The 15,280-nt window shown below is 39.0% G+C and overlaps 1 protein-coding gene across 3 annotated transcripts in view; it reads left to right on the plus strand.

Moving 5' to 3' along the window:
- atp2a2a (ATPase sarcoplasmic/endoplasmic reticulum Ca2+ transporting 2a) overlaps positions 1-15,280 on the plus strand; it is a 28,124-nt gene that overhangs the window by 1,511 nt on the left and 11,333 nt on the right. For all 3 annotated transcript variants that reach the window (XM_016574741.1, XM_016574740.1, XM_016574742.1), the window contains 7 exons: positions 1,128-1,145; positions 1,228-1,310; positions 3,065-3,169; positions 3,354-3,492; positions 14,092-14,172; positions 14,262-14,347; positions 14,437-14,901. In XM_016574741.1, coding sequence (XP_016430227.1) covers positions 1,128-1,145; positions 1,228-1,310; positions 3,065-3,169; positions 3,354-3,492; positions 14,092-14,172; positions 14,262-14,347; positions 14,437-14,901 — 977 coding nt within the window. The remainder of the gene's footprint in view (positions 1-1,127; positions 1,146-1,227; positions 1,311-3,064; positions 3,170-3,353; positions 3,493-14,091; positions 14,173-14,261; positions 14,348-14,436; positions 14,902-15,280) is intronic.

The following is a 15,280-nucleotide window of genomic DNA, read 5'->3' on the forward strand; positions in this document are numbered from 1 at the left end:
GCTAGTGCTGCAGGCTTATTGGCTCACTGACGCTGATGAGATTAACCCCTTAGGTATCGAAATTTGGTATCGAACGACAAGACGTTTTTCGATACTCGATGGTATCGAGGTATCGGTGCCTAAAAAGTATTGAATTCGATACCCTGCCCTATTTATTAGATACTATCATCTAATAAATAAGGACTCGTAAAGCTTGAATATGTGTAGAAGCAACTACTGGGATAGAAAAAAAGTACTAGTACCTAATGATGAATAGTTACTAGTAAAACTAGAATAGGTTCCAGCAGCATCTGGTCTACAGACTAGTCGGAACTACAGATTCCCATAGAAATCAATGGCAAACATTTTTAAATAGTTACCAATAACAATGGAATAGACGCTTGTCTTTACTGCCATAGTGATATGTAGCCAAGAAATCTGTACTAGTGAAACTGAAAAATATTAGTCACAGTTGTATTATCTACAAGTGATTAATAAGTGCTGATGACATAGAAATGGATGCTACTTAGAAAAAAAATGTTAAAATAGCTTGCCATGCTCATTTTCATTGACTTTGACAAGGTGGAAAACAGGCACACATAGGTCAGAAATAAGCTGAAAGAGATGTTTAGCTCCCACCCGTTTATTATGTCGCAGGACAATCAAAGCGAGCATAGCTAAGGCCGGTCTCCAGTCTTTCTCTTTCATCCTTTATACAGAATCATGCTTTTATGAAGATATGGATGAAAATATTCCTGTCAGCACCTGGCTCAGAAACAGCTTGTAAATGTTTCACAGCATGTGCTCAAAGAGGGGCCAAATATTCACTCGTTTGGATTAAAACCAAATATTTTTTCACATTTTTCTTCTTAGAGTGGAAGGTGTTTATGACCGTTAATCTCTTCTGAAATATTACATTACATCTTGGGAGTAGTGTTCATCAATGTTGTTGTTTTTTTTTAAATCTTTTTTTATGTTTCCATTTAATCTTTGAGTTTTAATACGTTCTAATAAAGCCACAGGTCTTAATGTAATTAACAATTGTGTTTTAGTCCATGTCAAATCAATTTATGCTTTGGAATGTATTCAGGGTGTGTATTTGTAACTTTATACTTTGTCTTTTTCATATCCTTCAATAAACCACACAGAGTTGCCTGCTGAGGAAGGTAATATTACATTTTAAACAATAACATGATGTTATCATTCTACTCATGTGTTATTGATCGATTTAATTTTGATGTTTGACAGGAAAATCTATATGGGAACTTGTCATCGAGCAGTTTGAAGATTTACTTGTGCGGATTCTTCTATTGGCAGCTTGTATATCTTTTGTAAGTACATTTTAGTAACATGTTCTGGCAGATTTCTGCACTTATTGTTATTGTGCAATATTCTTTGAGTGCAAATAGAGTCAGTACAGCCATTTCTCAGACGTGATTCAGCACAGATTCATGTCAGGTGTTGATTGCGTTACACTAGAAACAAACTACAGTGATACATGCACTGAAATAAACACCGACTGCTATCCGGAAGAGCTGTGAATGTGAAGATGTCTTGTTAGCTCCTTGAGTCTTGCATGCCTCGTCCTGGGTTACTCGCAGATCTGAAGGGCTAAATAGCTGAGGAAGCGGAACTCCTTAGGAATGGTGACAACAGCATTCAGTGAGATTGAGTGTCTGTCACTAGCTGCCAAACAAGATGTCTTAGTAGTTCACTGCTGTTTTACAGCCGTGGTTTAAGGACCTCTTGATTAATTAACATAGATTACCACCGAATGAAGACATGTGGCTGTTTGCTTGGAGACTTAAAAGTGTTGTGTAGTTAGCTTGTCAATCAAATTTATGTATGGAACCAGTGCTTAAAATAGTGGTGGTGTAGCCTAGTGGTTAAAGATTGGCCCTAGTAAGTAACAGGTTGTTGGTACAAACTGCGCATGGGTTAATATCCTATATGAAAGATAGAAGATATTAATTTAGATATGTTTATTAATTATGTATTCAATAAATTATTGAAAATGACTACTAGCATTTACTGTAAATTAAATATTAAGAAGGTTAATTATATTGAATAAATCTGTTATTCAGTATATAATTATATAAGTATATGTGTGTGTGTGTATATATACATACACACACACACTGTTCACACAAACAAAATTGTTGAATTGCTATAGATTAATGAACTGTTTTTTAATAACTATTCACAAAATATATATGATGTGTGTGTGTGTGTGTGTATGTATATGTATGCATGTATAGGTGTGTGTATATAAATCATTAGTTACAATCCATCTGATGAGATTAAACTGGCTGGTTGGGTGGAAGGAGAGAGGTATGCCAGCATCACCCAGCGGAGTGATACTGAGGTGTTGGAGTCTGTGGTTTGACAGCAGTCTCGTAGTTGGCTGTGCAAGAGGGCATCTCTGCAGGCCAAATTAGGCCTCTGACCTTCAGTTGCAGGCTTCTCATTACCACAGACAGACCAGTAACTCCACTGTCTCGAGAACACCACCAAGATGTTGATTAGAGGGCTTCAGTTTCGGCATATGATCTTCATGCTATGCATCTAAGGACTTTCTGTCCGAGAAAGATCATGTAAATCCATTTTTAAAGGTGAAAATCAAAGCTGCTCTGCTCTCTAAGTTGCTATAAAAGTCTATGATGTGAAGGAAAGTAAATAGATGTTGCAACTTCTTATTTTAGGAGGAGTCCATATGTAATAATGCATTTAATGAGGAAAATAACAGATGTCGTGCTGTGGCTGCAGTGAGCTGTAGGAGTTTTATTTCCAGTCATTAAAACGTACTGCTGCGTTGGGCTTTCGTCATGCCGCTCAGTCCCGTTTTTTTTCCTGTGTTTAAACTTTTTGTTTCAAATCATGCAGATTATGCAATCTAAACGGTCTCATTTGTAAACTGGTTGTGTTGAATCTGTTATGAGAAGGTAAATGTCACTGGCGTGTCTTGACTAGAATCTTGATCTACCGGTCTTTAAATATCTGAATATTAAAAAATTCTGAATGTAAAATATTTTATTAGATCTAATGGGACGTGTTGTGACATGACTTTTTTTATTTTTTATTGCAGGTATTAGCCTGGTTCGAGGAGGGAGATGAAACGATCACTGCCTTTGTGGAGCCTTTTGTAATCTTACTAATTCTTATAGCTAACGCCATCGTAGGTGTTTGGCAGGTCAGTAGAGCATGAAAAGAGTCATAAATTTAAGTGTCATTACTGCATAATTGGAACACATAATGACTGTTATCAAATGGGTTTCTCACATCTGTCTAACAGAAACTTCCATCCCAAACTCAAATGCTGAATTTGCCAGTGAATACAATCTTCTTTTTTTCACATTTGATTCTCTCCATCTCAGGAACGTAATGCAGAAAATGCCATTGAAGCCCTTAAGGAGTACGAGCCAGAGATGGGCAAGGTGTACCGTCAGGACAGGAAGACCGTCCAGATGATCAAAGCCAAAGACATTGTGCCTGGAGACATTGTGGAGGTCGCTGGTAAGTGCTGCCTTTGTATCATAAAGTCTATGTGATCACAGTGTCACTCACTTATTTCTCTGAATTCATTGCACTTCTGGGTTGTTATATGAGGTAATTACAGCCTCTCAGCTCTCCGGTCTCTGTATGGACCCTGTACAGCTCCACTATAGGAGTATAGGTATTTTTGGTTGCACCTGTTGATTCTCAATGGACTGTGCGTCAGTCCTCATCACATGTTCATCAGTTCTCATGCTCTACCTAGAAGCTTATCTATATCCATTGTTGGCTCTTTTGGTTTGCTTCTCATAGTTTTGCTTTATATTAATTTGGAGATGGCTTTCAGATTTCTCAGCTATTGCAAATAATTAATGTAGTATGTGAAGCTTAATTTTCTTGAAGTACCTGGAACTTCATTCATAAAACTTGTAGAGAATGATATTAAATGTGATATTAAAAAATGAAAACTATGATAATTTCCAAAATGTTCCTGCAGACGATGCATAAAATGCACATTGCTAAATGAATCATCAATTATGTTTTTAAAATCATCATTTAATTAAAGATTCATTCGCTGATGTTTAAATCCACATCATTATCTGATCATGATTTTTACTCCTCCTTGCTCCAAAAGTGAAGCTTGTAAAAAATGCAATTTAAAAAAAGCTCCGGGTTTGCTGTGCTTGTTTGTATGGCTGCATAATTTGTGACTGTCGCCATATAAATGGTGTAATTGTATATCAATATTATTATAAAATAATAACGGCAACAATATTAATAATTGTAGTAGTGGTAAATAAAAATATTAAACATAAGAAGTATTACTCTTGTAATATTTTACTGTAAAATAAAAAGGGGTATTTTAGAAAAAATATAATAATTTTGCAGTCTTAATTTCTTTATTTCCAAACATTAAACCATCAAGATTAAATTTTAGTGGAAAACTGCTGGACGACCTTAAACTTAAAGGGGTCCTATTATGCTCTTTTACAAAGTCTTGGTTTTGTTTTAGGGGTGTACTAGAACATGCTCTCATGCTTGGTGGTTCGAAAAGCGCATTATTTTTCACATAATTTACATGATTAAAATGCCTTTCTCCCCAGGCTGGCACAAACGGCTCGATTAGTTCCGGCTTTGATGAAGGTCCGCCTTCCGAAAAACAAAATGTGTTGTGATTGGTTAGCTGTCCCAGTGCATTGTGATTGGCGAACAGCTTAGACGGTGTTTCAGTACTGCCACGCCCCTTGCTCCGTCTTTCAACAAAAGCTTTTTGGCGAATCCGGCACTGTACTCCCTCATGTTGTGGAAGCTGTCCTCAGTAAAATGCGCAGCACACAATAGCAAATTGGGGTTATAATGCCCAGGCACAGAGTTACAAAGTAAATTGCAACCACTGTTTCCTGACATCATCCGCTTTCGGAAGCCCAAACAAAGACGTTTGGGCACGGAGGTGAAAAAAACAGCGTTTCAGGCGGTCGCGCACCGGACGCGAAGCGTAGCGTCGCGCCACATCTTTAAATTTCAAATACATTCTTTTGTAGGCACACCGGCGGCACCGTTCGGCGTCTGTCCGCGGCGCCCAGCTACGTCGTGTTGTACTTGTAAGAATTGTTCTAGACATGCCGAAAATTTGACGCTACAGCACAGCAGCTCTTCTTCTTCGTTTTCTCTGATGCACTAACTCTGCAGCAGCACTTCTTTGTCGTCGTCTCGTCTGATGCACTCACTCAACCAAGCGTTCTAACCCTGTTTTTATACAGTCTATGGTTCTAACCACAACCTCGCCCCTCCCCACCCCCCAACCATTCGAATTTCTGTAGGCGGGAATTATTTGTAATGATAATGCAACAACTTTTTTTCTCATCCCTGATTACGTATGTCTTGGTGCAAGAGCGGGTCAACCTGTCACTCACATGAGATCGCAGCAATAGCAAACATCAACAATCCAATGATCCAATCAATTCCCAGTGGACCAAATCAAATCCCACCCTACTTTTCTTTTCTTTTTTTCTTTTTTTTTTTTCATTCGAGAAGTTTTCATATTTCGCAAAGAAAAAAACACTTCTGTTTAAAGCCGGTTATAATCACTTCTCATTACAAATTTAATGGAATCACAGCCTTCGAGATTTATCATAGCACTAAGACGTATCACACTTTTAGTTTTATAAAAAAAAACAATAATGCAGTCCTAGTTTCTGCCTTTATAAATCTCAATTTTTTTTCCCTCATTTAATTGTAGGATCAAATCTAATCGTATGCATGTTTTATAGACGAGGCCCCTGCTTTCTAGCATTAATACATGTTTTTGAAGATGTGAGAGATAGAAAAGAATTGAAACGGCATTTGTGATAAAGTGTGAAAGCATCTTCATGCGGGGTCTTTTTTGGGATGGATGTGGTCATCTGATACATGAAAGAACTGGTCAAATGTTTTAACCTTTAACTCTTTGCAGTAGAGCCAGTGCTGTATGTTTTGTGCATAGTGGTAGATGTTATATTTAGCACCGATAGGCTGTGCAGATTATGGAATGGTTTCATTATAACTAACATTGACAATGGTGCAGATTAGAGGTCGACCGATTCATCGGTTTTGCCGATTAATCGGCACCGATAGTTGATTGGCGGAACTATCGGTTATTGGCAAAAATCAATGCCGATAGTTTTCCGGGTTGCGTCCGTTGCTGGAGTGGCCGAGAAGGGTCCGCTGTCATTATACAGTACGAGAGCGGCCTCTAGAGGCGGAAATCACTTAACAGCACGTGTTGTTTGTTTTGACACGTGACACTGCGCGCTGCACAGAGCGGGAAACTTCAAACTCCTTTATGCCACATCGTTCATTCTTGAAGCAAACTTATGTCCGTTTGGTGATTAAATAAACCGTTTTAGACCGCTGCTGGAATTGAAAGTGACGCGTCTGTTGTGTGACTTCTCCGAGAACTCATCGCAGGGCTCTACAGTGCTACAGTGCATTTGTGACTGAAAACTACTGCGTGCGACTATGAAAACATATTGTTGCTTCATTCCTGAATGATTCAGCTGTTCGAATGAATCAATTGAATTAATGATTCAGTGATCAAATCAGTGACTTGTCCCCACCTGCTGGCGGATTTAGTTTCATTTTTAAAGTATCTTTTCAGTGTGCAGATGACAGGTGTCGGCCCCGGGCCCACCGCCCACCCCTTCTGCAGCGTCCCACAGTATTGCAGCCCGTGACGTCAGATGTGATCCAGACAGACTGCAGTGTCACCTTGGAGAGGTCATTGGTGGAATAGTGCTGTTTTGGGGTTAGTGCTTAGGCCTAAACATGGGTAAATTGTCTACTAATGCATTTGTCTCGTAGTTCTGCAGTTTTGCAAAATGTCTCCGTCCATTCTTGCAGATAGGGACGTGATGACAGATTTGACCAGAACCGACACCGTCTGGATGTGATTAATTTAGGAAGAGTGGGTCACCTGGAGCTTTTTGGCTGAATCTGGAGAGCATTTCGTAGTGTGACATCTGTGCTGATCGTTTAAAGTGCAGTGCCTGTGGTCTCTCTTTCTCTTTGTCTCTGAATCTCTGTCTCTGCTCCTGCTGTGGGTTGTGAGCATGACGCAGTCTGAGCCTCGGCTCGGCGCACACTCTGCAGAGGACTCTGGGACTGTAACCAGTTTAGTCGTGAACAGAATTACAAATGCTTTCAGCGGCATCCTGACAGCCTATCAGTTTCATGCAGGGCCGAGCTCAGCATGTTGGCCACCTCACAGTCCTCTCAGTGCACATCTGATGCTTTAATTAGCATAACTTGCAACGCTCTTTGATATTCCAAACCAAGGTGCTTTGGTTTATAATACAACCTCGGGTGTAATCTTTGAGGAATGCCTGATGTAAGGATAATTCTTGGATAATTCTCCTTTAAGACCCCCCCCCAATATTTTCCTCCCTCTGTGTTAATGTATTGTCCTTTTAGCAGGACAAACAAAATTGTATGAATAATACAATTATTTGTAACCATTTTCCCATTTATTACGGGAAAATGCATTTATTACGTATTTATATTTTTATTTATTTATGGTTTTATTTAATTTATTACTTTTATGTTTTCATGGTTTTATTTTTTATACTTTATTTTATATATTTTGTTATTTATTTAATTTTTATTACTTTATTTTTATTACTAACAACAGCAAGATTATGGGTTTGATTCCCAGGGAATGCATTAAGTGAAGAAAAATGGTATAAAACTTTATTTTAAACTTAATTTAAGCTATATATTGTTAGCTAGATATTATTTAAAATTTATATATATATTTCTTACTGACCATTTATGTATTTTTATTCTGCCCAAACACCCAACAAGCAGTGTGGTTAACAACAACATCAAACAGAAAGATCTTGTCTATCCAAACATGTTTTAGACATTGTTCCAATCTTCAAAGATCAGTCATTTTTATGTTATGCTGATCAGCTAAGGAAAGAACAATAATTGAAACCAATGAAGTTTTTTCAAAGGGGTCATATGACGTTGCTAAAAAGAACATTATTTTGTGTATTTGGTGTAATGAAATGTGTTTATGTGGTTTAAGGTTCAAAAAACACATTATTTTCCACATAATGTACATTATTGTTTCTCCTCTAAGCCCCGCCTTTCTGAAACGCGTCGATTTTTACAAAGCTACGTAAACCTAAAACCATGTCTGCATTTGTGAAACCACAAACAACAAGCGCTACTCTACACTGCTCAAAACTCGCGTTTGAATCATCAGTGGCAAATCCACCCACAGCATGGCGGCGGCGGCGGCAGCAACAATACTACAGCGAGAATCAAAGTTACGCTGCCTTTCTTTGCGTGAACATTTGGGCGGCGTTATGCAAATCTTCCCACATCGTGACGTAGACATGTGGGGGCGTGTTAGAACGAGCCATTTTAGGTAGGCGTGGTTGACTCTTAACTTTTATAAAGAATATCTCTTTGGATTTGAGACTTTAGTCTTTGCAACTTTACAGATCTTCTTTATGCACCAAGAGCTTGTAACACTTCAAAGAGAAAGGAAAAATTGAAATCGCATCATATGACCCCTTTCAAGTGTGTACAGTGCAGCCATAATGCCAAGTGGAAGGGGTCCAGCTGTAACAGCTGTTCCTATTGTTCATTCAGAGAGATGACCTTATAGGGAAGTGCCCATGGTGTCCCACCCCTTTTCCCCCTCATGCAGCCGCTTTCACATTGGCCTTACCCATCAGCACTCTGTGTGCTTTAGGAATTCAAGCACCCACGGTGGCATGCAACATTCTGCTGGACCTGGTAGCCATCGCCTACCACCACGGAGCCTTGCGGCAAGTGGCGGGGGCCCGGCAGGTGTTTGATGGCCCCCGGCCTGTCCGCAAGGATCCACAAAGTTAATATGAATGAGGGCAAAGGAGATACTAGCTATTGCTATTTATCAATGATGGGGTTGGACCAGGCTTCCAGTAATCCTCAACACACTTCTCTTAAGTGGCCAATCATGCACAAAACCAGTGATTTGTAGATTATAGATTGTATATTGTATATTGCCTTTTGACTGATACAGGTTATTTTGATGTTTAAGTGTCTGATAACTGATATTTTTAATAATTAATTAATTAAATGTAATTTTTGACATAATAGCTATAATGATTTATTATTATTATTTATTATTATTATTATACATACATACATACATACATACATGCATACATGCATACATCTGAAGTTGCCGGTGATCTTTGCAGGTTAAGTTAACAGTTAACTCTCAATTTACGATGCTATCTATTGGTGCTTTTCCACTCCGTGGTACAACTCTGCTCGGCACGGCTCAGCACGGCACGGTTTGCGTTTCCACTGCAGTTCAGTACCGCTTTAGAGTGGGCGGGAATATTCACTTGTCGTTATAGTTGCGCCGCCTTTACTACCAGTGGAAAACCCCCAAAAAGTGAACCTTACCGAGCCTTACCTTGCCGTACCATGCAGGGGAAAAGCGCCATATGTTGCTTAGGCACTTGTATGTCGGTTTTTTAAAAATTCATACCGGTTTCGTAATTCAAACCGGTTTACTGTTTGAACCGGTATATCGCCCAGCATCAGTTTGACCCAATAACCTCGAGACCCACACGGTTCAACATTTCTCTGCCAATCAGATGGCTATACTGTGATGACATGTGGCGAGTAAAGAGCAGGCGTGTTTGTTTGACCCCTCGTCCTGCATCGCTATAACAAGTAGAGTAATGAAGACTGTGTTGCTGGGGGACTGATGGAAGCATACACCTTTAAACAAAACTGTTCTGCTTTCCGCCCTCCAGCCTCCTCCCGAGGAGTGTTTGGTGTGAGCTATTTTACCCTGCTGTGCTGCTGATTGATGCATGCTGAAGGTATTTTAAGATACTAAAGTGCTTTATGATATGACAGCTGGAATGCATGTATTTGCTGCATCTTCCTTTCCACTGTATTCTTTCTTGATCTTGAACGCTCCATTAGTAGTTCAGTATTGAGCTGAATATGTGGTGAGTCCTTGTGTGGGTGTTGTGTAGGGCCCTTTTGCTGGGCTTGTTCTGGGCTCTCCGTGCTCTTCGAGGGCCGATGAGGAGGCTGTGTGCATACAGTGGGCGGAAAGATAACTCCAACAGCTCAGGGGTTCAGAGGTCACTCTTCTACCTGGAGGCCAGATATGCCTGAAATAGCTCATCGCTGGGGCTTTTTGTATATGCACACTGATAAATGCTGCTATGTTCTGGAAAGCGTTGACGCACTTGTGAATTGTGCCATCGGGCCTCTCTTAAATCATGAATCAGCTCTCAGCTAGAGCAAAATTGAATAGACACGTCATTCTCACCTTGTGGTACTGGTCTACATTAGTCAGCAGCACAATTAAACATCTCATTGAAACTTGTCCATGTCATTTGAAGTATGGACCTTTTAATAAAAAAAAAAGTCTTAAGCTCCTCTCCATCTAATCCACTGTTTCATTCAGGATTGTGCATTGTGAAGCATTCAGAACTGCAACAAGAAGCCTTTTATTTTGTTTCAATTCCTGAATTTAAAGTGAATTTGAGTTGAGGTAGTAAACAAGATGCAGATGATTCAAATTTGAAAAGTAAGTAGAATGAAAATGAATTCAGATTCATTTAACTGACTTTTTTTAAGCTAGAAAAGCCAAGTTTGTCAAGAAAAACTTGATTTTACAAATGTTTGTTTGAAAGTTCTGAAAAACGTTTAAAAGTGGTTTATAAAAAAAAAAAATTTTTTAAATGGTTTATAAGCCTTGGTTGGATGCTTATAATGCAACCAAGATTGATTGATTGATTGTGTAATTGTTATTTAATTTATGTAATTTAAATAAATATTTAAATAATTACATAAATACACAAATTACATAAATATATTTTTGTGTGTCATTATTGTCGTTTATTTTGTAGTTTGTATTTATGTATTTTATGTAATTAAATATATAAATGACATAAATACACAAAATACATGTATTTATGTCATTTATTTGTGTAACTGTTTTTGTCATTTATTTGTATCTATTTTTATATAATTAAATAAATACTTAAATATTACAAATGCATATATTTCTTGTTTTTGTCATTTATTTATTTATAGTTATGTAATTACATAAATATTTAAATAATTACATAAATTAAAACAAAAAAATAAACATGTATTTATGTAATTTATGTAATTTTATGTAATTATTTATTATGTAGTTAATTATTTGCTTATACTTATTTTCAATAAATTATCTATCTTCTGTGTTGAAATTTCTTTTGAATTACAATTCACTAATGGTGCTTTTCCATTGCATGGTACGGCATGGCTCGCTTTTGTGGGGGGGGTTCCACGGTGTACAGTACCTGGTACTTTTTTCAGTACCACCTTGGCTGAGGTTCCAAGCGAACCGTACCATTACCGAAATGTGACGTGTAAACCCTGCTGATCACTGATTGGCCGGAGAGAATCGTCACTACCTGCATCATTGAACTTGCGACACGAGACACTAGACCTGCTATATTAAATCAGCACAGCCAGCGAGGATCGAACGCATTTACAATAATGTCACGGCAGTAGAGGCGGCGCAACTATAACGACATGTCTATAATCCCGCCCACTCTAAAGCGGTACTAAACTGCAATGGAAACGCAAACAGAGGCGAGTCGAGCCGTACCATACATTGGAAAAGCACCATAAATTTCTCTTCCTGATTCAAATTCTAATTGAATCTTCCTTTGCAGTGTGGCTAAATTCACACTCATAAATTGAAAGGCAGACAATTCTTCAATTCTGACTTTTGCCCAACCCTGTTTGCATTAACACCAACTTATGAGCATTTAACTATAGCATCATCTACACTTCTCCTCCTCCTCCAAATCATGATGGTTTGTCCATAAGACAATCTCTGATCATCTTCACGTCAAGTGTCCATTCCTACAAGAGAGTACATGTTGGCTGAGCTTGTTCGTTCTCTTGTTGCCAGTGAACAATGCTGGGTGATCTTCTAGGAACTGGACCTCATTTTGTACATTCGTTCCCTATTTAGGGTGGCTGAAAGTTGCAATTGAGCTCCATTAAGTCTTTCTGAGAAAAGCCGTCACTGTCTCGTGTGCGTGTGTGTGACCTTGTCGCCGTAGCTCCTCACAGATCATGGCGAAAGCACAGCCAGTTAATCCACAGCGCAGAGATCCTTTTGCACGCACATGTGTGATGATCAGTGCCAATACCACGCAGCATTCATTGTTATCATGCCCTGCTATTTCTCATGCTGCCACACTTCACATGCTGGCCGAGCAGGTTCCCTGGACTTTCACTGATGGATATGTTAATGTTTAACATTGACAGATCAGCAAATAGACGCTTCAACCTGCTAAGTGTGGCCTAAGAAAGCTCATCACAAACATACTCCTCAGAGGTGCTCTTGAATGCCATTGTTATAAGTTGCGAATACATGGAGAGTGTAACACCTCCCACCTTGATTGACAGCTTGGGGGGTGTTAACCTTCGTCTCTCTTCCTGTCGAGCGCAGGGGCAGCTGCTGTCATGCCTCTGTGTTTAAACCTGATCAGCGCATCGCAGAACATATCAACATAGTTTCTCCATTTTTGGCGCGGTGCATTGTTGCTCCCCATGCTATTTTCTTCTCTCGCCCTCAAGGGTGCAGATGAGCTTACATGTCTACTTTGTTCTCAATGGGCAAACACGCTCTCTTTCTCTCTCTGGTTCCCTTTTTAAGTCCTTTTAAAGGATTAGTTCACTTTCAAATTAAAATTTCCTGATAATTTACTCACCCCCATGTCATCCAAGATGTTTACATCTTTCTTTCTTCAGTCGAAAAGAAATTAAGGTTTTTGATAAACATTCCAGGATTATTGTCCTTTTATAGTGGACTTCAGTGGCTACCAAACGGTTGAAGGTCAAAATTACAGTTTCAGTGCATCTTCAAAGTGCTCTACATGATAACAGACGAGGAATAAGGGTCTTATCTAGCGAAACGATTGGTCATTTTCTAAAAAAAAAAAAAAAAAAGTATATGTTTAAGAGCTATTTTAATGTTTATGATGCATCAAAAGCCTTCAGATCAAGAAATGCAAAAAATAAATAAATAAATAAAAATCATTGATATTCAAATGTCTTTGTGTCAGTTTATCGTTTAAAATGGTCACTTCATGTGCGTATCCTGGATGTTTAAATCTTTTGAAAATTAACTTCAGCCTGTCAAGCGTGACCTTTTCAATGTAATTGTGTATTACGTGAAGTCATGGACCTGCATCGCAGAGCAGTGCAAGGCGCGCATTTTTGTTTGTAAAGCATAAACTTTTTTTTTTAGAAAATGACCGATCTTTTCGCTAGATAAGACCCTTATTCCTCGTCTGGTATCGTGTAGAATTTGAAGCTGCACTGAAACTGTAATTTTGACCTTCAACCGTTTGGTAGCTGTTGAAGTCCACTATAAGGACAATAATCCTGGAACATTTTCATCAAAAACCTTAATTTCTTTTCGACTGAAGAAAGAAAGACATAAACATCCTTTAAGTCATTTCACTGTGCAAAAGGGACTGATTCATTAAAATTAATTGGTGGATTTGATTCATTAAAGATCATAATTTGATTTGGGTTCGTCATGGTTCTAGAATTTCATCAGTCAGAAAAATAATTCAGAAGACATTTGAGGTTATGCTTTCTTAACGTTGTTTTCTCTGACACTTGCAGCAATGCAACATAATGCATGCGGTTAAGATGTTACAACTCAAAAAAACTAAATACACATTTTACTCTTAAGGACAGTCAAATTAGCCAAACTGAGTTGCTAAAGAGGTTTATTTTTTAACCTATGCGTTTATTTAAAGGGATAGATCACCCAAAAATGAAAATGCATCGTTTACTCACCCTCTTGTCATTCTAAACCTGTATGACTTTGTCTGCTGCAAAATGTAAATTTAGAATATTTCAGTTGTTTTTGTCCATATAATGGCATTGGACCCCATTAGAGTTGCATGCTATAGATTTGTGTAAATTTTAGTCTAGTCACCTGCGCATTTATTATTATTTTTTTTATTTAACTGTACCATGAATTTGTATGTTTTCTGAGGATTTGACTCATTTGACCTAAATACCTTGTTTCTTTTCTAGTGGGCGACAAGGTACCTGCCGATATCCGTATCTGTGCTATTAAGTCCACCACGCTCCGAGTGGACCAGTCTATCCTGACAGGTAACAAAGCATTTGGTTCATTTGTGTGTGAATTTTAAGTGCGAAGTATTTTAGCTGTGGATTTTACTACTAATTCGCTCATGTTGCAGGCGAGTCTGTGTCCGTCATTAAGCACACCGACCCCGTGCCGGATCCCCGTGCCGTCAATCAGGACAAGAAAAACATGTTGTTCTCAGTAAGAAAATTGGACTTCAGCTGAACCAAAATATTTTTGATGCAAAAGCCATGTATTTTTCCTGTTCATGTTAAATGTGTGCATTTCAGGGAACCAACATTGCTGCAGGCAAAGCCGTAGGTGTGGTGGTGGCCACAGGCGTGAACACAGAGATCGGTAAAATCCGTGACGAGATGGCCTCCACCGAGCAGGAGAGGACGCCCCTGCAGCAGAAGCTGGATGAGTTTGGTGAGCAGCTCTCTAAGGTAATCTCTCTCATCTGCATTGCCGTGTGGATCATCAACATCGGCCACTTCAACGACCCCGTCCACGGTGGCTCCTGGATCCGTGGAGCCGTTTACTACTTCAAGATTGCCGTCGCTCTAGCCGTGGCTGCCATCCCTGAAGGTCTTCCTGCTGTCATCACCACCTGCCTGGCTCTCGGCACCCGCCGTATGGCCAAGAAAAATGCCATTGTCCGCTCTCTGCCCTCTGTGGAGACGCTGGGTTGCACTTCCGTCATCTGCTCTGACAAGACCGGCACCCTCACCACCAACCAGATGTCCGTCTGCAGGGTGAGCTCTTTCTTTAGCAGTTTAGTCATCCTAGGCTTTGTACAGAAGGTTAAATGCACTTCATACCTCCATGAAACACGCACAAATTTGCATACAATCCCAAGTCTGTTTTCCTGGAAGAAAAATCTTGAAAATTTTAATAGCATATTAAAGCTATTAATAGCATATATCAGACATATGTGAATTTTGGGAGTACACTAGCATATATAGATGACCTCAAAACTAATAAACATGGACTAAAAGCCACAAAAGTCAAATTTACATTTCAATGGGGACTTTAAATAGGTGGGCCTGTGTGTGTATATTTGTTTGTTTGTTTGTTTTGTTTGTGCTGGGCGATATACCGGTTCATACCGAATACCGGTGTTTATTTTTGTTA

This window comes from Sinocyclocheilus rhinocerous, unplaced genomic scaffold, assembly GCF_001515625.1.
Source record: "Sinocyclocheilus rhinocerous isolate Xijiao unplaced genomic scaffold, SAMN03320098_v1.1 scaffold293, whole genome shotgun sequence".
In the NCBI taxonomy this organism is placed as follows: Eukaryota; Metazoa; Chordata; class Actinopteri; order Cypriniformes; family Cyprinidae; genus Sinocyclocheilus; species Sinocyclocheilus rhinocerous.